Source organism: Neodiprion pinetum, chromosome 4, assembly GCF_021155775.2.
Source record: "Neodiprion pinetum isolate iyNeoPine1 chromosome 4, iyNeoPine1.2, whole genome shotgun sequence".
NCBI classification, from domain to species: domain Eukaryota; kingdom Metazoa; phylum Arthropoda; class Insecta; order Hymenoptera; family Diprionidae; genus Neodiprion; species Neodiprion pinetum.
The window spans coordinates 17,900,511-17,923,122 of NC_060235.2; the positions used below are offsets into that span (position 1 = coordinate 17,900,511).

At 36.1% G+C, this 22,612-nt stretch overlaps 3 protein-coding genes across 7 annotated transcripts in view; all 3 read right to left on the minus strand.

Moving 5' to 3' along the window:
• Window positions 1-15,483, minus strand: part of ClC-a (chloride channel protein 2) — a 44,443-nt gene extending 28,960 nt beyond the window's left edge. The window contains exon 1 of the mRNA XM_046622383.1: window positions 15,373-15,483. Coding sequence (XP_046478339.1) covers window positions 15,373-15,432 — 60 coding nt within the window. The 5' untranslated portion in view covers window positions 15,433-15,483. The remainder of the gene's footprint in view (window positions 1-15,372) is intronic.
• Window positions 1,913-9,033, minus strand: LOC124217100 (uncharacterized oxidoreductase YjmC). Its single transcript, XM_046622389.2, has 3 exons — window positions 8,671-9,033; window positions 4,848-5,892; window positions 1,913-4,025 (listed from the first exon to the last, which is right to left on the minus strand). Exons 2-3 carry the CDS (start codon window positions 5,226-5,228, stop codon window positions 3,168-3,170), a joined length of 1,239 nt encoding a protein of 412 aa, XP_046478345.1. The 5' UTR covers window positions 5,229-5,892; window positions 8,671-9,033; the 3' UTR covers window positions 1,913-3,167.
• Window positions 15,484-18,908: 3,425 nt separating the features above from the next.
• On the minus strand, window positions 18,909-22,152 carry Syb (Vesicle-associated membrane protein synaptobrevin). 5 transcript variants are annotated; one of them, XM_046622396.1, is made up of 3 exons: window positions 22,044-22,152; window positions 19,987-20,309; window positions 18,909-19,742 (listed from the first exon to the last, which is right to left on the minus strand). In XM_046622396.1, exons 2-3 carry the CDS (start codon window positions 20,303-20,305, stop codon window positions 19,693-19,695), a joined length of 369 nt encoding a protein of 122 aa, XP_046478352.1. In that variant the 5' UTR covers window positions 20,306-20,309; window positions 22,044-22,152; the 3' UTR covers window positions 18,909-19,692. The 5 variants fall into 5 exon arrangements, with proteins under 5 accessions (XP_046478352.1, XP_046478348.1, XP_046478349.1 ...); XM_046622392.1 differs by lacking the exon at window positions 22,044-22,152 and adding an exon at window positions 21,015-21,156; XM_046622393.1 differs by lacking the exon at window positions 22,044-22,152 and adding an exon at window positions 20,805-21,075.
• Window positions 22,153-22,612: the final 460 nt, after the last annotated feature.

Genomic DNA, 22,612 nt, shown 5'->3' on the forward strand with positions numbered 1-22,612 from the left:
TAAAACAATAACATATGTACGAATTATGCTGTGATCTACTTGAATAATAATAAATGTAAAGGCAATAAAAATTCGCCAATTCCATTGTTACGTTATAATAATATTCACGTATTTCAAGAAAAAAGAAAAAAGCAAACATTTAATATCGCCTTCGGATGCATTTCATCTTTTGATATTGTACAATAATGTTGTATATTATTTTAAACTTGGTCAAGTTTATTATGTATTACACGAACAGCGAACAGTTTCAAACCGTGAGATAATATTGCAGAAGCCCAATGTTTCTCGTTTGATGTTACAATTAGTATAATATATTTTATTATCGTAAGCCTGTGTACGTGCAGGGGTGATGCATAAGTGCACGAGTCTGTGAAAATTTTTCAAACAAACAATAACAATTAGCTTCGCGTCGAGACATCTTCCACGCAGATTTCATTTATTTTACAGAGGTTTGTTTTCATTTCGTATTAAATTTGTGTTGACACAAAAAATTTTACCATCATTTAAAAATGTTTTCGATGTACTTTAAATGGATTTAAGTGAAAAAAAAAAAAAATCGGACAAGATTTGGAGGTCCCGCTTTCGAGTTTTAGTTTTTACCTTGAAATAGCACGTAAAAAAAAAAATGCTTACCTCAACTCATCGTTCAATTTTGCATGAAAATATAGACGAAGACGAAAAATATGTAGGGATTTTTTTCCTACTAAATTTTGTTGCCTGTAAAAAAGTTTCTTGATATTTTTCTTTTTCGTCTACATTTTCACGCAGAATCGTCGATGAGTTAAGGTAAGCATTTTTTTTTCACGTGTTATTTCAATGTAAAAACGAAAACTTGAAAGTGGAACCTCTAAGTCTTATCCGATCGAGTTCAAATTCGCAGGGGATTTTTTTAAATCATAAACAACAGTTTTACGAGGAATCCGTACTGAATAAAAATATATATATATATTTTTCGTTTTTTTCTCGTTTTATTTCGCGTTGTGATATGCATGGGTAGTAATAACTAGCATACCATAGAAGAATTACGGATGATTATTCAACCGCCTTTGCCTCTTTCGCGCCTGCAAAGTGGTTATAATAATTGATATTCTCATGATTTGCTTGAGTGAATAATTGATACGCCTTTCAACGTATATTCATCGCTGCTGCCGTCTCGAAGACTCGAAGCAGCAGCATTGATGTATGCAAAAAGTATTGTAGATAATCGCAAATCTGCAGGCAAGTTCGATTTACTCAATCACCTTATCATTTCTTCGAGAGTGGTTCAGAATAAAAATGCAAAACTTGTACACGGAAATTAAGCGTTTGCTTATAATTATTGTCCGTTTATTTTTCACCTTTATATTCTTCTGGTCCTCTGAATTTTTCGCTTTCTCGTTTTTTGAAGAAAAAATAGAGAAGGGGAAGTTATTATTAAGTTATTATCTTGAAAAAGAAAAGTTGATTCGTCGTCGGATCTCCACGATCTAAGATCTAGAGAATCACTTTTGCTCATTTTCGGGTAGAGGTCTGTCTGATGTTTGTCTGTCGATCTGACGTTATCTCGAGAATAAATAAACGGATTAGAGTGATCTTGATCTCAATCAATAGGGTTTTGCTTAATTTATAACTGATTAGATTCTGGGTCTGATGGATCCAGCAATTTTTGAGATATTAGAACAAGTGCTTAAAAAAAAAAAAAAAAAAAAAAAAATTTCAACATTTTCGAGACGAATTGATGATTTTGATCTTAATTGAAGCGACTTTTGTTCTAGTGGTTTTCGAGTTATCGAAACTTCTGATGGCTCGCATAGCTATAAATAACATTTTTTGATTGCAAGTTTGAAACGTATCCGAACGCGTAGTTCTTCTTAGGTTAGGCTCATCAATGTTCACCAAGTTGCCAAATTTTTATTGTTTTCAAAATAACAACTTTTATTTTTCAGAAAACATCGAAATTTTCATACACGTATTTACACACCATTATATATTCATGCATCGATAAGACAATATTTCAACAATTACGGTTATGACAGTAATTTCTCATTGTCATTTACCGTCTACTTAGACAATAACAGTTTTGTACGTGGTTAAAATTACAGTAGAATATAACCCATTTGAAAACTTAACAAAATCATATGATGACATGTGCATGTATGTGTATATTTTTCTTTACGTGCATATTAGTACGTTATTATTTCTATGACAATTTATAAATTCCTTAGATAGTAGACGACGTGGAGCTGCACAAGCGTATATCGGTACAACAATATAATTAGGACATTTTTAGTCGTTAAAAAGCAATCAGCAATAACAAAGGTATAAAAGGCAAACGGAACTATAATTAGGTAACAAAGCAATAATGTATTCTTTGTGTTACTCTCGTATAATATATTATAATCGACATAATTATTTGCGAAGAGGAAGATTCGGTGTGCACATTACCCGGCGATATTTTAACCTGAAAATTGACCAAATAAGAAAAAATAAAATGGATGAAAAAATTTCGATTATTGGTTTTTTTCTTTTTTTTTTACAGTAAACCTTTTTTTTTTAATTTGACATTGATGAAATTTTACGTGGCATCGTAATTGTTATTCGATATATTTAATGTCAATAATATACAGTAGATTCATATACAATAGATTCTGCAATGTGTAAAGGATATCATCGACATTTTTCTGTTCGAATTGTACGGACAAGTTTCAAGATGGCAGCCATTGGAAAGGGTTAGGGAAGTTAGGAAAGGAAAAGAAAGTAAATCACCGAATGTCGTTTAAAAAAGCACTGATCTCTGTACTAACTGGATGGCTGACTCCTATGCTTCCAGTACACTGCAGCTTGTGTCGATCAGAAGCACCAAAAATCGACAAGAGCGCTGCAATAGCCAAAGTTAAACTAACGGGTCACGTGGATGATAGCCTATCAGAAGCCGATTTAGTCAAATGGTTCCGTCGCTTTAGCCAATGACATAGACAGTGAACCACTTGGTTCGTTAGTTCCATTGAGGCTGTTGAAGCGCTGATGTCGATTTCGCCTGCTTCTTATCGACTCATTGTCAGGCCGAGGACGCTAGACAGCCATCCAGTCAGAATAGACATCGGTGAAAAAAAGTAAGAGAACAAAAGCGCGTAGTAACTGGATCAAAAATTAGAATGCAAGAGAAGAGTCGAAACTTAGTGATCGTTTCAAATTGTTTTTTCCACGAGTCTCATCGGTTGAACGCCCAGTTTTTCGGCGAACAATTTCGAGGCCTTGATTTGATTATCGTGATAAGTAATTCCACCCTCGCGATCGACTTTCCGCATGTGTCCCCTCTCCGGATCACCTGGTATCAAAACGGGCATATCACCGGCGGTTGGAAGGCCCCTGAGCAGTCCGACCAAATCCGTAAGACGGTCCCTGGAGCCGGGGACAAAAGCGTCGGGATCGATGGCGAGGAAGCAGTGTCCCAGATCGGCGACAACGTCGCCCGAACTCGAGTCCCATTTTCTTATATTGGGGCCGAATTTACTGCCGGTCAGTATGCCGCAGAGAACCTCGACCATCAGCGCCATCCCGTAGCCTTTGTAACCCGAGTTTCGTTCCTCGCCACCGAGCGGCATGAGGCAGGCGGTTCTGACGGCTTCGGCTGCGTCGACGGTCGGCTTTCCATCCGCACCTAGAGCCCAGCCTTCGGGAATCGGCTCCCCCTTCCGGGAGGCGAGCTCCATTTTACCGAGGGCAACACAGGTCGTCGCCATGTCCAAGACGAAGTCGTCGTTCGACGTTGAGCCCCGGGCCCCCAACGATATGGGATTCGTTCCCAGCGCCGCGGCCCGACTTCGCGTTGGAGCCATCAGCGGACTCGTGTTCGTGCACGAGAAGCCGAATAGGTTTTCCGACATCGCCATCAGCGAGTAGTAGCCCGCTATTCCGTAGTGGTTCGAACCTCGGCACGCCACCATTCCTATTCCGTACTCCTTCGCCTTCTTCATTGCCAACTCCATGCAGTACTTACCCGTGACTTGTCCAAAACCGTTCATTCCGTCCACCGTTGCTACTGCCTGAAGATTCACCGTAAAGAGGGTTAGCTGATTTGTTTTGATTAGTTGGGTTATTTTTAGATTCCGAGGGATTGGACCGTTCTTTGGCACCTTGGGGTTGTTCGTGATCTAATGGTTTTTAATCGAGATTTTCGTTACTTGAAAGCTTCTACCTTTTAAACAATTTTTTACTGCCTCAAATTTAAAAGATATTGTTGCGACCTTTTTTTATCTTGTAGAAGACACTTAAGTGAATGCTAGTGAAAATTCTCGTAAGAATATTAAACTGCTTCGATGCATGACCCCAAGGTGCCAGCGGTGTTGTACCAGATAAAGGTGCCAGCTAAAGGTTAACTTCTTGAAATTACTCGCATGCGTTTGAAGACGATAGAATTCGTTTGAAGACGGTTGAACTCACTTCAGGTCTACTCACATAATTTCAATTCTCTTCAAGTCACTAACATTATCTAAAGTTTTTAATACACGAAATCTTGACCCATAACCTAAGTCATTTGAACTCAACTGAACTGCTTCGAATCCACGAGTTCTTGAATTCAATGAAACTGGTATGGTTTCACGAAGTTCAAGTAATTTGAGGTCAACCGCAGTCATTGGAACTCGCAAAGCATTCAAACTCATCCAGTTCACGAAGCTTTGACTTCTCAAAGTCAATTGAATTGAATTCATCCAAGCCCAATGAAGTTTCGAAGTCAATTGTTCGGTTAATACTCGCATGGCGAACCCCTCGGAACCCCAAATCACAACAGAAACTCGGAAAACGAAAATCGCAACACACCACGCGCCCATAGGGAATGGCGTAATGCAGACCGTGATTACACTCACCTTGAAGTCGGTTATTATTCGAGGTTTAGCCTTGGGATCGGTCAACTTTTTGACCACGTCCTGAACGTACATCTCCATGCGGTTCATGCCGTGGCTAAAGTGGCCCCTATAATCGGCCGTGAACAAATGTTCGCCTACGGTTACGGCGTCCTCTTTACTGGCGCCGACCTTCATCAGGGAATCGGCGATGTACCGAATGACCTCTTCCTTCGGCGCCACCATCGTCCTCGGTTTTTCGTCCTCCTTGAGCACCGACGACGTCGCTGATGACGAGTTTTCGCGGGTCGGCGAAGTCTGCGAAGCGACGGTCCGTCCCAAATTATCCATCACTTGGTCGATTCCCCTTGAAAGTTTGGAAAGCAGTGTTCTCCCAATTTTCATGACTCGGTATATCCGAGTTGTTTGTTCAGCAAACTTCACGCTTTGGACTGCCGGAACTTTCCTCGTCCGTACACAATCAACTTCTGTCTCTCTGCCTGTCGCACTATCTTATACAACCGTTGACGTATGATCGGAAAGAGAGAGAGAGAGAGAATGTTGATAATTTCAACAAGGTTAATCTGCTTATGTTAACTTGACCGTCTCTCTATCTCATTTCGGGCACGAAGATAACCGCTGACCAATCGAAGATTTAACCAGTGCTTTTTAAACACTTCCAACGGTTAAATCATCCCACCATAATACCTGTCTTCTTTTGCCATGTATCCGGTCATCACCCGGGTAAAATTCACTCGGTTATACGTTCGTTCGCGCTTGACCTTCTATTTCGTTACTCCAAACAATTAGTATAAACGAATGGTCGTTCGTTTCTTTAGATCGGGACTTTGGCTCTTCCTAGTTTTCCCATGTATCGGCGGTATTTGAAGCATTCCAGCATTACCATTCACGCGCGCTACTTCTCCCTCTCTCTATCTCATTATCTCTCTATATCTCGCTATCTTCCTCTTCCTACTCCGCGAGCAGTTGACTGATCATCTGATGTAATTCTTCCTCCTCCGGCGCTGGGACCGAGCTGCTCATTCGATCCAACGGCAACCGTCAAACACTGTCAAAGTATAATGCGAGAATGTAGATGGAGGAGGAGCAGTGTTTTAATGACGAAGTCTGGCGATAATATTGAAACGATGACCACGTTTGAAAAACAACACTGCTTACCGTGCATTTATTTAGACGTCTAGATTATTATGTTTGCAAAATTCGCAATGTCTACAGATCTCTGGCCAATAGATAATACAAGAAAACCTCGGTTATTTATATAATATAAGTGTACCGGTTATTGGCACGTTTAGAACCAATTATTGACCCTTTTATTTTCCAAAATTATAAACTGACGTCACAAATTGTGAATTTCTCGATGAGTAAAGCCAATTGCTACAGGATTAGACACTACAAATTTATATTTTGGAAATTTTAGAACTAAGGATCAAACGGAAACAATCGAAACAGGTCAATAATTGGGACAGGGTCAATAACTGGTACACTTACGTTATACGTGTACAAGTGTGTCTTATCGTTAAGCTCGATAATATCGGACTGCAAAGTATGTGTACATAAACGACTACAGCTATAGAAACATTGATATAAATAAATACATGTACGTTTAATTCGTATTTGTAGAAAAATACTAAGAACTGCATGTAGTGTGCCGATCTAGTTTATCCACAAACGGTGAAAATGATTGAGACTTCAGGGAAACGTAATAAGAAAAAGAAAGAACAAAAAAAAAAAAAATACCAAACGAATCACCCATATATAATCTTTTTTGAAGAAATTCTTTTCGTCAATTAATTCTATCGTATCGTTTGTCATTATACTGCAGTATTTCCTATCTCACGACAGGTATGTAAAAATACAACGATAAAGTATGTGTACACTGTTGGCCAAAAGCTTGGGTACACCAGTCGAAATTTCTTACGGCACTAAAACGTAGACAGCGGACTCAGATATAAAGATAATCAAACGTTCCAAGCAGCGTTTCAAGGACGATAAATTTACATTCATTTTGCTTCTCAGAAAATTTCCTACAATTTTTTTGGTCCCGGTACATATTTTTGAACATGACCGTTTTTCGACTATTTTTAGCCGCCTGAAGTTAACCCCGCATCTTAGGGGAAAAATTTTCTTCGGTTTTTTCTGTATTCAGCTTAAAAAGAATATTGAAACCTACATGTTCGTTTCTTTAAACGTTTTGTACGATTTTTTTTTCGCCCAAGTGTTGCATTTTTAGCTAAAAAAAAAATGTTTTAGAAAAATAGCTGTATTTGAATAACCAGGGGATGCAAAAGTTGCATAAATTCACACTGGAGTACCTTGAATTTTTTAAGAATTTAAAAAAGTAAAAAATGGCCTACACTTATGGATTTGGACTCTGGTGAGTGGAGTGGTAATTTTTTCAGTCGAAACTTGGAGAATCATCGTCAGTTGAGTTGTTGTGCCTATAAAACTATCAGATTTAAGACAAAATGTTAAAAAGAAGAAACTAAACTTTTGAACTTACTTTTTAACGTATAAAAAGAAATAGACGATCACGTCTTTCACTTCATCTATACGAGTTTTTCGTTACAAAACAAAATCGCATTTGCGCCGACCAGACCGTATATAATATGTATATATTCATTTTTTCGCGATAATTAGATATGGCACGACTTGATTAGGTAAAGTAATAATCATGCCTCGTTTTTAAATACGAAGTTCTTTATATTCAGTCAATTTTACACGTTGAAACTTTTCGGAGCAAGAAAAATTCAAAAAAAATTGTACCACGTTACTATTCGCACGTACCGATCGCACACAAGACTGTCGAAACGAAGTCAAAATACTTTGCGTGAAAATAAAAAAATGTCTACGTCTAGTTGTAAAGCTTCGCATTGAGTGTATGAAGGTAAACAATTGCTCTACACGAATCTGTCGATATTTCTTTTTTTGTTTTCAATTTGTTTCGACAGTCTTGTGTGCGAACAGAACGTAGAAACATTTCTAGCAACTGCGTGGTATAATTTTTTTGAAATTTTCATGCTCCAAAAAGTTTTAACGTGTAAAATTGTGTGAATATTCGTATTGAAAAACGAGGCATGATTATTACTTTACGTAATCAAGGCATGCCACATTTAGGTATCGCGAAAAATGAATATATCGATAAATATATTCTGGTCGGCGCAAATGGGATTTTATTTTACAACAAATAATTCGTATAGATGAGGTGAAAGAGATGATCGTCTGTTTTTTTTTTGCTTCAAAAAGCAAGTTCAAAAACTTAGTTTTTTCTTCTTAATATTTTGTCTTAAATCTGATAGTTTTCGAGACACAACTCAACTGACAATGATTCTCCAAGTTTCGACTGAACAAATTGCCCCTCCACTCACCAGAGTCCCAACTCAAAATTAGAGAAGATTTTTTTTTTAAATTCTGAAAAAGTTCAAGCTACTCCAGTGTAAATTTATGTGTTCAATTACAACTATTTTTCTAAAACAGGTTTCTTTTTAGCCAAAAATGCAATACTGGGGTGAAAAAAAATCGTACGAAACTTTTTAAAAGACGAAAATCTAGGTTTTGATATTCTTTTTAACCTCACAATAGAAAAAATCGATGAGAAAGTTTTCCCCTAAGATGCGGGGTTGATTTCCAGTAGCTAAAAAATAGCCGCAAAACGATCACATTGTAATTTTCTAAAAAAAAACAAAACGAAGGTAAATTTGTCCTCTTTGAAGCTCCGCTTGGAACGTTTAATTACCTTTATTTTTGAGTCCGCTGTGTAACTTTTAACGCGGCAAGAAACTTTTAGCCGGCAGTGTGTATCGTATTACGTACGTATAGTTATACTTACATATTACGTATACCATCTCACATGGGGTTGACGATGAAAATCTTCCGTATTTTTTTCTTGCGCTTCTCGTATTCCGACAGGATAAATCTGTATCTTTCTTTTCAATACCTTTCCAACCGTACACGCGAATAGTTGTCAACTTTTCTACTCTGTCGTGTGACTTCCATCCGCCTCGGTCCGCTACGCAGCAGGTTGTTACTTACTGATTGTAAAGCTACGCGGAGTTACGACGGTTAGCGCTGCCGCTCTCGTGGCAACGGTTCATCTTTTAAATACGCACACGTTCTACGTGCGTGTATCTACACGTGTCGACGTATCATCGTCCAATCTGCCCAATCACGCGTTTGACAACATACTTCTACACGTAGGTTGTAACGTATATGTAGCTCGTATTACATACCTATGATAATATACGTTAATTACAACTATGAGAATTGTCATGTATAGACACAGGTTATACACGCACAGAGCGGCGTAATCGCTAAATATACCGGGACAATTTCTAGAAACTATACAGTCAATGCACATGCGCGAGTTTTATCAGCTGCTCGGGCAGGCTTGCCTCTCCGAGTTTCACCTGTTAAACACTGTTTTTGGCAATCCTTTATTGCGTCGGTTGAATATTTTCCGATATCGACCACGGTATTGCTGAACGATACTATTCTTCTTAGACAATTCACGCTACGTAAAAATAAACAGCAACATAACCTCAATCAGCGGTTTTATGCGCGAGAGATTTACAGCTCTTGAGTCTTGTCTCATTTTGTGTACGTTGGCCCCCTGCTCAGCAGACAAAAGACCGCCGCGGGGCGATTTGACCGACCAATGAGATTGAATTATTTGGCGCATGCGCATTGACTGTATAGTTTCTAGAGATTGTCCCGGTATACGTGGAATACTCGGACGACTCTGATGCATACGTGGGTTTGCATATACTTGTGGCTGTGTATTAGATTAGATTTTTTTCAAAGAGAGAAATAGGGGTGTGATGAGGGTGGAGTAAAAAATTTTAGTACCGACGAAAGTAGGCGAGATATAAAAATCTCCCAGTATTTCATACGCGTATCATTTTATGTCATTTGTCGTACAATTTGTTCTTTTTAATCCTATTTTTCTTCTATCTTACAAATCGTTACATTCATATAAAATATTGTATACGTGTTTTAATATTGTTATTATTATCATGCGATCAATCGGTGACAATTAAGAGGTTGCACATCGTATTTTTCTAATTTCCACGAGATAAACATGGGAAAAATGGTTTTTGCACCTTCTGATTTTTATAACTAGCTAACGATGCGTCGTACAGAAATATTCGTAAATATATTTTTGTAGAGAACTGAACGTTCTTCAAAAACGATCTCTTATTATTTTCTGATAAATTCGCTCGTTCAAAAGTTATTTAAGGATCTTAAGTATCATTTGAAAAAGTGGATTTATCTTAAAATGATAATTCACCTATTTTGCAGAGCGTTCGATACCTTACAAAAATTTGTCTGTGAATTTTCTGTACGACGCATCGTTACCTAGTTGTGAAAATCAGAAGGACCAAAAACCTTTTTTCCCTTGTTATTCTTATGGGAATGAGAAAAGTGCGATGCGCAACCTCTTAACTTTATTATTAAGAGCTCAAATTTTAACAGGCGTATTTTTATACTTAAATGCAAATTTTGTCCTCATTGGAAGATTTTTTTTATGTTTTGTTTTTTATACACCCTAGTTATGTGCTCTAAGAACGACTGTAGCAGGATCCGATGCTTAACCTGAAATGAGAACTGTAACTCCGGTTGCTTGAATAAGGCGCATGGATCATTCTACAGAAGCTCACAGTATTTATGGTATGTGTTGTATATACAGATGAATATAAAAAAGGTAAAGGTATTTTTATTGAATTTCGGTTTGTTTTTCTAGTACACTTTTCTTTCTCTCTTAATTTTCCATTAACCTCTCATCTCCGTATTGTATGTATACACGTGATTAGGATTATGTATATTATATTTTTGATCTATATGTATAGCTTTGGGGTAGTGCATAACATTTCGACCTGGATCTGACCCTTGACCTCTCGGATTAGGTTCGCGATTTTTTATATGATTGTTGCCACTTTGAAAGGCACTCAGTTTTGTTTTTTAGGTATTTAGGACTCGATATGCATTTTATACAATTTTATAACCATTTTATTAATCGACACAGTTTAAAAATCTGACAAAGTTTTGAAAAATCGTGTCTCAGGTATTAAAATTTTTAAGCTTAGTGCCGGAGTGGGGTGTTTTTTCCTTCTCACAACAATGAAAATATTCAAGCTTTTTCCGAAAATAAAACATTAAAAAAATTGGAAGCAGGAATCATTTTACTATGGATGATTGCTGAAACATTTTCAAATGTCACGCCAGATTTTTGAAAATTTTTAATAATTTTTCGGAACCATTTTACTATTTGAATTGTCTTTTGATTAGCAAAATAAAGAAGAAAAAAAATCTCTTGCGAAAAATCAGAACAAATTTTCAAAAATCCGATGTGACATGCGATAATTTTTCAGCAACCATCCATAGTAAAATGACTCATGCTTTGAATTTTTCGAATGTTTTTATTTTTTCGGAAAAAGCTTGATAACAGTATAAAAACGATTTTTCAGAATTTTTTCAGACTTTTAAATCGTGTCGATCAATGAAACCGTTTCAAAAAATTGTATAAAATTCAAATCGAGTCCAAAAAATCCAAAAAATCGCGGGCCCAACCCGAGAGGTCAGGGGTCAGACCCAGGTCGAAATTGTTTGGACTGTCCCACGTATACAAATATACGTTTTTGTAAATATGCCTACCTTCATCTCGATGACTTTTTTTTTATACCCACGAGGTAAATGTGTACACCTCTATAATATTATTATACGTGTTGTAAAACGATGATATACATATCATAATATACAATTACATCCATTCTTTCGTGTATATATGTATGTACGGTAATAAACAAGCGGCGATAGGCACACAGACAAACACGCAAGTTCGACGCGAAGGCTGTTTAAACGCTTTGGAATGAGTCCAATTATTATCTCGTCGCGAAAGTGGTGAAGTGGTGTAAGGCGTAAGCGTTACTGTGTGTGTGTGTGTGTGTATCTGTACAGAAGACTCGTTGGATGATTTATTCTCACTTCGTTCCCTTTTTCAAATTGTTCCCATTTTTTCCGTTATACTTATTAATCTCGTTACTATTTAATGATTCCTTTTCACGTTTTATTTTCTCCTTTTTTGCTAGTCTAATATTAATTTAAATTCCACCCTCTGTCTCACTCTTTATCTTATTCTTTCTCTTTCTCACACGTTGTAAGTATAATACTTCAAAACGAAATCACCTGCAATTCGCGACACGATTAACGTAATAATTGGTTCACAACATGAAAAAAAAAAAAGAAATAATAATAACGAAAATGAGACAGTCAAATATCACATGAGATAACCAGTGCATATCAATAATAAAGTATAATCTGAGTTAGATTAAAAAACATAATACACAATCAGGCGGCGAAATTGTAGAACATCGATTTAGTATCGTTGCCGCGATACGATCAATGAGAAGGAGGTGAGAAAAAAAAAAGAAGAAAAAAAAAAAGCCAACAGTAGAGGAAAAAAGATCGTCAGTTTCTTCGGTTTTTACTTGAAAATAAATAATTCAAGAGACGTCTCACGTATAAATGGCCGCGCGACTCGTCTCTTTTTTTTCTCTCGTATATATTATTACACAAATTAGTTGAATTTCAGTGGCAATAGGTACATAAACAAATTCATTGGTATTTGAATATATTAATAACGTTTTTTTTTTTTTTTATCCCCGTTGCGCTGTATAAATATATCCAAACGAATCATCGTAAATTGATCAAAATATTTTACGACGAATCCCTGCAGTTTATTCCCACACGATGAACGCGTGTATTCCGCAATTCGTGCATCCTAATTATCGTACTCATTCGAAATGGCATTTATAGCTCATCAGGTATGTATCACATATGTACGTATATATATATATATATATATATCACATATGCATACGTATTGCGTCCCCGAGATGGTGATTCTTAACTATAAATATCTCTCTATACATAGGTAGGTATATATATATATATATATATAGGTATATATAGGTATATACATATGTATACACATGGGTACCTCAACGTCGTCGAATACGTTGACACTGATATTGTAATACGCATAGTACGTAAATGACATTACGCAACGTACAATATCAGCAGCTGCAATCTCGTGCACATATGATATAGGTATACGTATATTCAGTGTATGCATTTATTATAGGTATGTCACCTGTATTTCTGCATGCATTTAGGAATTGACAAATTGTGCAGGGACAAAGAAATTAAACGGGTGAACAGGAGGTGCGGAGGTGGAATTCGGTTCGAAACAAAACAAATGGTTTAAAGAAATGGGCACTCTCAGACTGCAGAACGTGGTTATGTATGTATATTATTGTATATATATATATATATATTTTTTTTTTTCTTACTTTCAAAATTCATTTACGATATCGTTGAATATCAAAGGAATTCACGGCTACCATTTGTTAGTTGACAAATGAAAGGATTAATTCTTCACAAACTTGCGTGGAATATCGGTGAAGCATCTCCTTGATGCGAGGCCGCCCGTTGTCAGGCAACCAGATTCTCGGCTGGTAAGGTGGTGAAAATCGGGTTGCCTGACGTTAGGCGAAACCTTTCTTCTTCTTACCTCAGTCATAGGTTTGCATTTTGTCGGTTTTTCGTCGCTTTCGTCTCTAACGATACAGTAATTTAACAAAAAAAATGTAAAAGTAATCATATATATATGTTTGTGCGTGTGTGTGAATGTGTAAAACTATAATAACCAGCGGCAGTGTTGCCAGATAAGATATAGTAAACGTCCGATTATTGCTGTGCAATGTACGTACATAATAATACGTAATGTATAATATTCGACTTTGCGGTGACTTCTTAAATTCCTTCTCTTTTTCTCCGAGTAAAATTTTGATCAATCACTGTACACGATCAGAAATATACATATATATTATATATATACATGTGTACACGTATGCATATTTTATGTGATTGTAACACGTTTCATGCAGGATATAAAATTATAAAAATCACGTACATCCGATTTGAATCGTAATTATACGGATACAATAGAATTTTTATTTTCATATATTATTGTACATGCAGTTTATTGGGATACAATTTACATTATACATGGTATATACCTATATATATATATATAATATATATATACAATGTACATAATGTGGCATGTGATGTTTATACATATTATACATATATTATCTATAAACGTTTCACCGTGCTTTCCGCAACGTGATAGTCAGGTAGGCATACATACGCTAATCAATGATGCGGATTTGGATTATCTTAATACTTATAATACGTACGGTTTACTTACATAGTGTGACAAGGTGTGTATTATAAGATTATACACACTGCTCGAGACGAATTTATACATATACTCAGGACCATAAATTCATCATTAATATTACGAATGTCGGTAGGTGAGATGAAGATTATTATACGTAAATATGTAAATACATACATACATACATATACATACATACATATATTTATCATATACGTGCAAAAATTATTATTTCGTGCATCAAAACTGACGCTGATTTTGCAATCATGGAAAGAAAAAATGAGTAAGTAAAGATTTTGCAAGGCGACAAAAAGCTTTATATTTTACCGCGGTATAATCGACGCGTTACGAAGACTGATGAATTGAATGATAAAATTTTTTATATACCCAATACATAATACACCGTATCATCGTTCGGAATAATGATTTTTCGCGCAACTTGCAAAGCTTGTACGGCATAACGATGAGCAATTTATATTCGTACACCAATATATATATACATATATACATGTATAGCGGGTGAAACGGAGGTGATGAATGCAATAATCTACTTTGATTTCTGCTGTAATTACTAATCATGTCGTACAACGCGCGTAGAGGTGAAACGATGGATCATGCGTAATGAAACGCGCGTGCCTGCGTGCCGGGAATATTTTCTGCATAATTAGTTTATTCATTTTACAAAACTTGTAACGCTGGTCATCTTACTCATTATAATATTCCGCCATTATTAAGATTCTTCGTCGGCCGGCTGTTAATGAATTATATTTTTTCCATCTCATTTATTTCATTCAGAATCTTTGCACATATGCACAAACAATACTGTACATGTAACAATAAGTAATATTGAATAACGATTTGTGAGTAATAATTTTTTTATTATTCTTCAAGAAACGTTTTTTCTCTAGTCTTATAGACATGTATAGTGAAATAAAAAAAAAAAAAAAATTCAGAAATACAGATAAAGAAAATTCAGAGTCGTGCTGCGTAAAGTTCGCTGGTCAAATAGATTTGTTGTGAACATTTTTGCATCAATGCTGACGAATAATAATTTTTTCCTGCACGCATTTCCGAGGCAGGGAGGGGTAAAAAATTTGCATTATTCATTACTTATTTTTTGGTTCTCGCTTTTGCTCGCTTGACAAAAATATTCATGCATCAACGGCAATTACAAAAATTGAAATATTAATTAATAATTACGTACCCCTGTATTGAATTTTATAATTTTTTTTTTTTTTATTACAACAATGCGTCACTTTACGGTTAACACAGGTTTTATTATTTACTCACCAAAGTGTTCTGGTATCCCAGCCCGTATTCCTCGTCCAATTCACGAAGTGCCGACGCCATGATTCTGACTTCTCACGATTTTTCAAACTCGATAATTGACGATTTTAATTTGTTTCCTTCTTCTTTTTTATTTAATTTTCACCCTATCGCATCGGAGATTTCTATTCACTACTACCTTCTTTCACTCGGATCATATATCTGTATGCTTATACACATATTGCTATCTTCGCAATGCAGCAAATAATCACGCATATGCAATTTATTCGTTACAATTATAGATTTATTCATTAGACAATCAGTATTCTGAACAATTTCACGCGTCACTGAACTCGAATAACGATGGTAATAATTTTTTTTTTCGAAACAGCAAAAAAAAAAAATGTATAATTATATTTCACAGATGAACGAGATTTTGATACTTTTGTTTCACTTCGTGCTTTTATTGTTTGCTATACTTAGCTTTAATAATCTGTACTTTAACACAGTTTATATAATATTTTTTGTACGATGATGGATTATATCTGCAGTGTACATACATACTATACAAAATTAACAATCTGTAATGCGGTCGTCCGGAAAATTGATTATTAGATGTAAACAATAACCTGACGATCAATGATCCAACATTTCGTCAACGTTAAGAATATTCTTGTTTTTTTTTTTTTTTTTTTTCAATTTCCGAATTTTTTAGTTTTTATTCCAATTTTTGGTTCAATTTAAAAAATTTTCTTCCGTACAAATATAAATATAAAACTAAAATGACGTTATATTATACATCAAGATAGCAATATAATACACTTCACGCACTTTTCGTTTATACTTTGAAATTATATACGATAAGAGGAAGACTCTAACAGACAAAGTAAATACGTTAAGTCCAAGCAAATGAAAGTAAAAGAAATTTATTTTAACAAATCATTTACGCGCGTTTTATTTTTTTTTCCTTTCATTATAATCACGGTCACTGTTTATCTTTCTCCCTCTCTCGGTTACGTGTCTTGCATATCAACGTAATATCACAAACCCGGTTAAGTAAAATTGATATAAATAAGATAAAAAAAAAAAAAAAATTCACACTCGCAAGAACTTTACCAATAACTTATTCGCGCCTAATTTTTTCTTTTTCGTATACATATAGTATCGTATGTATGCACATAGGTATATGAACGATGATGGGTCGCGTATTTTCGGTCCTGCGGCCGTCGTCGTCTGACCGGTTGGACGGTCGCGAGTCGACTGATAGTCAAACGTGTGAATGAACAGCTGAGATTTTGTTGAGTAGTTTCTCATGGAGTAGAAATATTAAGAAGCGAACTTTACGCGTATAACAAACACGTACACACAGGCGTACGAGCGCACGAACACATGTTATCATCGGTTACATGCAAGAGCTGCTGATGCGTGTATGTTTTCCTTGTGCGTAGGTGTAATGTTATTGTATATCTGTATACGATTCGCCGATTCGAAAGGGGGGGGGTGGGGGGCGGGGGAGGAGGAGGCAGAGTCCCCGGTTCTCGGGTGTCTTCGTTTCTCTACGGAAAACCAACAAATTACGAAACTTGTGCGTATTTGTACGTGTGAACCTCCGTCCGTGTACCTTGTGTATGTACGTCATCTTTCGCGACGATCAGCCTCGCCTTACTGATAAACAATTTACAACTGCATGCAACTTACATTATATATGTGTTCGTACCTATATACCTATATATATATATATATAGGTACGCGAATTTAAACCGGGCAACGCATAATACACTTTATGCATCCGTGTTACAGGTATACGATTACGATTTCCTATAACTTGCTTACGGTCCGCGAAAAGTATGCGAAACAAAAGGAACAAGGTAGAGGAATAAGAAGCAGGGGAGGAAAAAGGAAACCTGAACTGTTTACCGGTCGATCCTTGGGTGTATATATACCGGTAATGTACTAGATCTTCAATGTTTACGTACACCGTGTTCACCGCTGATCCTTCGAGGTGATACGTATAAAAATTTTCCTGCACAATTTATATGCATATGTACTTACAGCTGGTTACATGTGCGATGTGTTACGATTGAATCGCAACGTGTATGTATATATGTATGTAAATTTGAAAATAATCACACATCATTGCGTATGTTACACATTGTACAATGTTTCTTGAAAATGAAACAAGATCATTGTACATATGGGTTTGGGCATCGTTATGTATTTATGTATGTATATAATGACAGGGATAATCGTCCGTCTAACGGTAAGTCAGCCTTGCCGAAGATAAGCGTGACAAGTACGTTGTTTTGTATGAGTTATAGGTATATATCGAAATCACTCGTGGATAATTTTCATTTTTATTTGTTAATAGATAAGTATTATATTTAGTTATACAGTACTCGATTCCAAGGATCCTGTTATTGGGACATTGACCGTCGATTATTTCGAACAAGCGTAACGAATAATTCGAATCCCGTTTACCGTTCGATTGTTTGAAAACCGCGTCCCGCTTCGCGATTCGCTTGTGCCGCGTGACGTCACGCCGCCGCAATGCCTTTGACGGCTGACACTCGAAACGCTTCGGAACTCAAATACCTAAAAGCTCTAATTTATTGCTTCTAACAATTGTCTCGGCCCGGCCGGAGTACGAATTGCTTTTCACTTTGCGACGTGTATTTAAGGGAATAAAAATAACGAAAAACAATCGCTTTTAATCAGTGATTTTACTGCCTGGAACAAACATTAACAACCAAAAGTCTGGCATGTAATTTTGTGACATTTTTTGCTCCGCGGTGACAATGACAAAGACGCAGAGACTGATAAAATTGCGATAAGGAAGCCTCTTGTAGTGAAACTCATTGTCAGTGGTATGCATGACGATAAAAATATAAATACATAAGAATTTATAACGCCTACTGTACAGAATTGATTAGCAGTCACATGCTGTTTTTGATCCTATAATCGAATCTCTTGAGCAACGAGCATAACGTGTGGAATTTAACCTGCGTATTATATAACATAGTTGAAATACGTAAAACGAAAATCGATGGAATGAATAGACAAGATTGGAAAATTTAGGGACAGAAAAATATGGTCAAGTTTAACTATGTATCGCAATAGATGATTAAGCAAAGAAATGAATATATATGTGTTTAGAGAAAAAGTACGCTAAAAACTGGTATGACTATACATTCTTATCTGTATGAATAATACATACATGTATGTACTTAAAACTCTGTGAGAGTTCAACTTTTTATCTCATAAAACGTACAGTATAAATTAAAAGGGATAAGAGCGACAATTTTTTTTTGATTTCATATTTCCTATATTTTTCCTTCTGTACGTTTTCTCGTCGACGAAAAGTTTGAAAAAGAAATTATGGCAACCTGCCCGCGTTTTTTCATACGATTTAATTTATGATTACTGGTCTCATTATTTTGAGAGTATTCAACGGGAGGTGGCAAACTATCCTTTGAAAAACAAGGTAACAGTAATAAACAGTAGTAATAGATAAAATTGTGAAACGAAAAGAAGAAAAGGGATAGAAAGAAACCGACGCAAACTTAAAGAATACAAACGTTATATTTTATATGTCTATATATATATATATAAATGTGTGTGCGTGTTTATGTGTCCGTGTAGATGTATTAAAAGCTATACATTTATATATATTAAATAGATTTAATGGATATGCAGTGTATATATATGTATATAGGTATGTAAATTTTGCAATGAGACAGTGCGGTTTGTAAACAATTTGTAGCACGCAAAACTACACCACGTATTGTCTTTTGATCTCATGTGTGTAATACACGAAGAATTGTTTTTACTTTCATTCTGCGTCTCGCAAAGTTTACGTAATACTTTTACACCTTTTACACGCACTTTTTATTTGTTATGTGAATGAAATTTTGTCGCGTGTTTCCTTTCATTTTTTAAATATTATAACATCATTAAACGAGAGAAAACAAACAAACAAAAGAAAAACACGTACATTGACTGCTCTGGCTCGTGCTGTAATTTTGTAATTCAATTTTCTGCTGTTATCACTTAAAATACTTGCCGTTTGGTAATTTAAATTTATTTTCTTTATTTTCCTTGTAAATTGTAAATGTATGTAAGTAGTAAATGTTTTTCTTTTTATTCTTACAGTTAGTTATTATCAGTTACTTTTTCTATACGTGTATCATCCCAAACTCCAGGCCAATCCTTGCATTATATTATATTACAATAATTATTTAAACTTAACGTTTTCATGTATCGTAAATTGTTATACACATTTACCAACGCCTGCATCTTTGTCGTATTTCGTCTTTTTCTTCTCCTCATTCTTAAATCTCTTCTCTTTTAATTTCCTGATGGCTCTGCGTCACTGCTTGATGACGGAACCACTGAAGCTGATGAGAAGTAGAGAAAAAAAACATCGATTAAATATATCAACAGTACTACCTGACATTTCGTAATTAACATTGATAGTAACATTGCGCATATTCTACAAGTTCACAAATGTATAGAAAAACATTGCGGAATATTCGTTACATTGAGTTGGCGTGACAAAGCGATTTCAGTATAGATTTCATCGAACGTTTTAATGGTTTTAATTTTCGCAACTAACATTAAAATATCAAAAGTGCTTCTCACCGATGATGATAATCAGTATAAGGACGGCGATTATACCGATGATGATCATCATCTTCAAATTTTTCCACCAGTACTTTCTCTTCAGTTTACCGGCTTGTTGTTCGAACTGCGCGGCGCCCTGCTGAAGAGCGTCGGCCCTGTTGTCGAGTTCTGACAGTTTCTGATCGCGTTCGAGAACCTTTTCCACATTGACTTTCATTATCCCAACAACCTCGTCAACCTTTGCCTGCGTGTCCTGCATCTTCTTCGTGGTCGATGCCTGCTGCGGTGTTCTTGGACCGCCCAAGTCACCTTCGCCTGAATAACTGCCACCTTCCATATTTCTGGATAAAAAAAAAAAAACAAAGAAAATGACACAGTCAATGAGAGAATAATACCGACAGACGATGATTGTTGTTTTTTACAAAACGTCAACGGATTTGTTATTGTAAGCTGCAGAATGTATGTCTGTATCAAGATTGTGCCAGTAAGAAGGTAAACTTATCAGAAGTCGCGAGATTTTCGTAAACACTGAAATTAAGAAGAAGAAATGATCGATTTCCTACTTCAAAGTTTTTTTTTCTCGACAGTAAAGAAAATTGCTGCAGCAACTACCGATTTATGCCGTTGCGTCGATTTTGCGAATCTTTCACGACTTCGATGACGTACGAACGATTGACGTGTCGTCCTTCCGATGTTTGGTTATAGAAGCGTCGATAAAAGGAGTGAAGGAGTATGGCTAGGTGATGTTTTTTTTTCTTATTTTTTTCTCAACACCGTTACGGTTTAAATCCTCGTTTCTCTGTTTTCTTTTCAAAATAAAGTTGTCAGTTACTCACGTGCAGGTTTTTGTGTTAAAGGTTGATCGCGATGGCGAAAAATTGATCAAATCTGTCGTTCTCGCACGTGTGTTAATAATACTAGTTGGCTATTTGACGCGGACAAAGAATCCGAAAATTAAACAACAAATGTATACTCAACGTGATAAGGGATCTAATTTTTTTCAAATTTTTTTTTTATATCTCTTTCATCGCTCAGACACTAATCACCTTTGGCAATGGACAACTTTTCCCAACCAACATTCAACAGATGAATAACATAGCGTACTGCACGTACACATATACACGCAGGGATAGATTTACCAGCCGAGCAACTCGCAGCGCTGCCACATTAAAACACTGTCTAAAGTTAACGGTGAAAATTTGAACTACGTCGACATGGCGACGCCCAAAAAACAACCGACCGTCTGGTGATGTAGATTTCGATGATGTCATCGTTTTATTAAAAGTGACAGAAACGGTTCATAAACTAAAAAACAAGCAAAGGACAGACAATATATTTTACTCTCAACACCAAAGTAACACGTGTTTCTTTTTTTTTTGCAGAAAACAGCTACCGTCGCGTAAACAGTTTTATACATTAATTATATTGTCATTTCATTTCTTTCTTGCCCGTTCTAATTGTGGTACAAGGTCTCTTACGGATAAAAAATCCATTCGTTTCTGATACCTGGTTAATTTCTGTACACGGAATAATTGGGGGCTGTTTGTTATTTACCGATAGAACCAGTGATTAATCATTCAGTCTCAAAAGAAAAAACAAAACGATCACAACCTACTCAATGGACGATGAACTGCCATCACACTATAAATTATACAGCTGTTATAATTTTATTGAATATTTAACGCTGAGAGAAAATACAAGAAACTGTTGCCATTTCGTAGTAATTAATCAGCCTTGATAAGACTTTTCACTCTAATAAGTTTCAAAAATCCCACGTGACGATTTGCAGCTTTCCACTTATTCGCTGCAAGTGACATCTTTGAGATATTTCATTCTGCCAAGACTTATCACGAGAATACTACTCGATCAACTGTCGGTAACACAAGAAATTCGACAATCGTGCTCGGAAGGAAAGGTAGAATTTCAAATTCTACATGGATTCGAATGTCCAAATTTTGCGTGTGATCAATGAATGAACATGCCTTTGAAAAAATGTACACGAAAAAGTTATCGCGAATGAAAATTCATCTTTTTGACACGGTATTCTACAAATTTAACGTTATCAAATATCTTACCGGATTTCGGTTTCATCCTGCAGGCAAAAATTCGCCTACTGTTAGGATTTCCCATCGCTCTGTAAGTTGGCGATAAAATGTCGTTCCTCGCGACGTTGCAGGCGATTTTCTAAAATGTGTATAAAAATTGAATTAACCGAACACCTTGCAAGATTTACGTATATACACAGTTAAGAACAAGCTCTACAGCGACACGGCCTGCGTAACTGAATAAAAATAATAATAATAATCCGGAAACCTTATATTCGCATAAAACAAGTACAAGCATGCATACCCGCAGCGATACGTCGTAGGCCACAACTCCCGACCACACTAGACACACGAATATCACGAGCAGAAGAATTTTCACTCGGAATAAAAAGAGAAAAAGAGAAAGAATATTTTTAAAAAAACTCCCCGTATATGTAGCTGCATTAACATGGGCGGTGCAAATTATTGACTGAAAACGTTGCGCAAGCGCTGCTCCGCGACGCGTTGAGTCGAACCTCGTCTCTGTATTCGACTTTGCACAAAAGAATAAACCAGCGTTGTTGTGATTTTTTCGATCTCGCAATGTTTCCCGGTTAGAC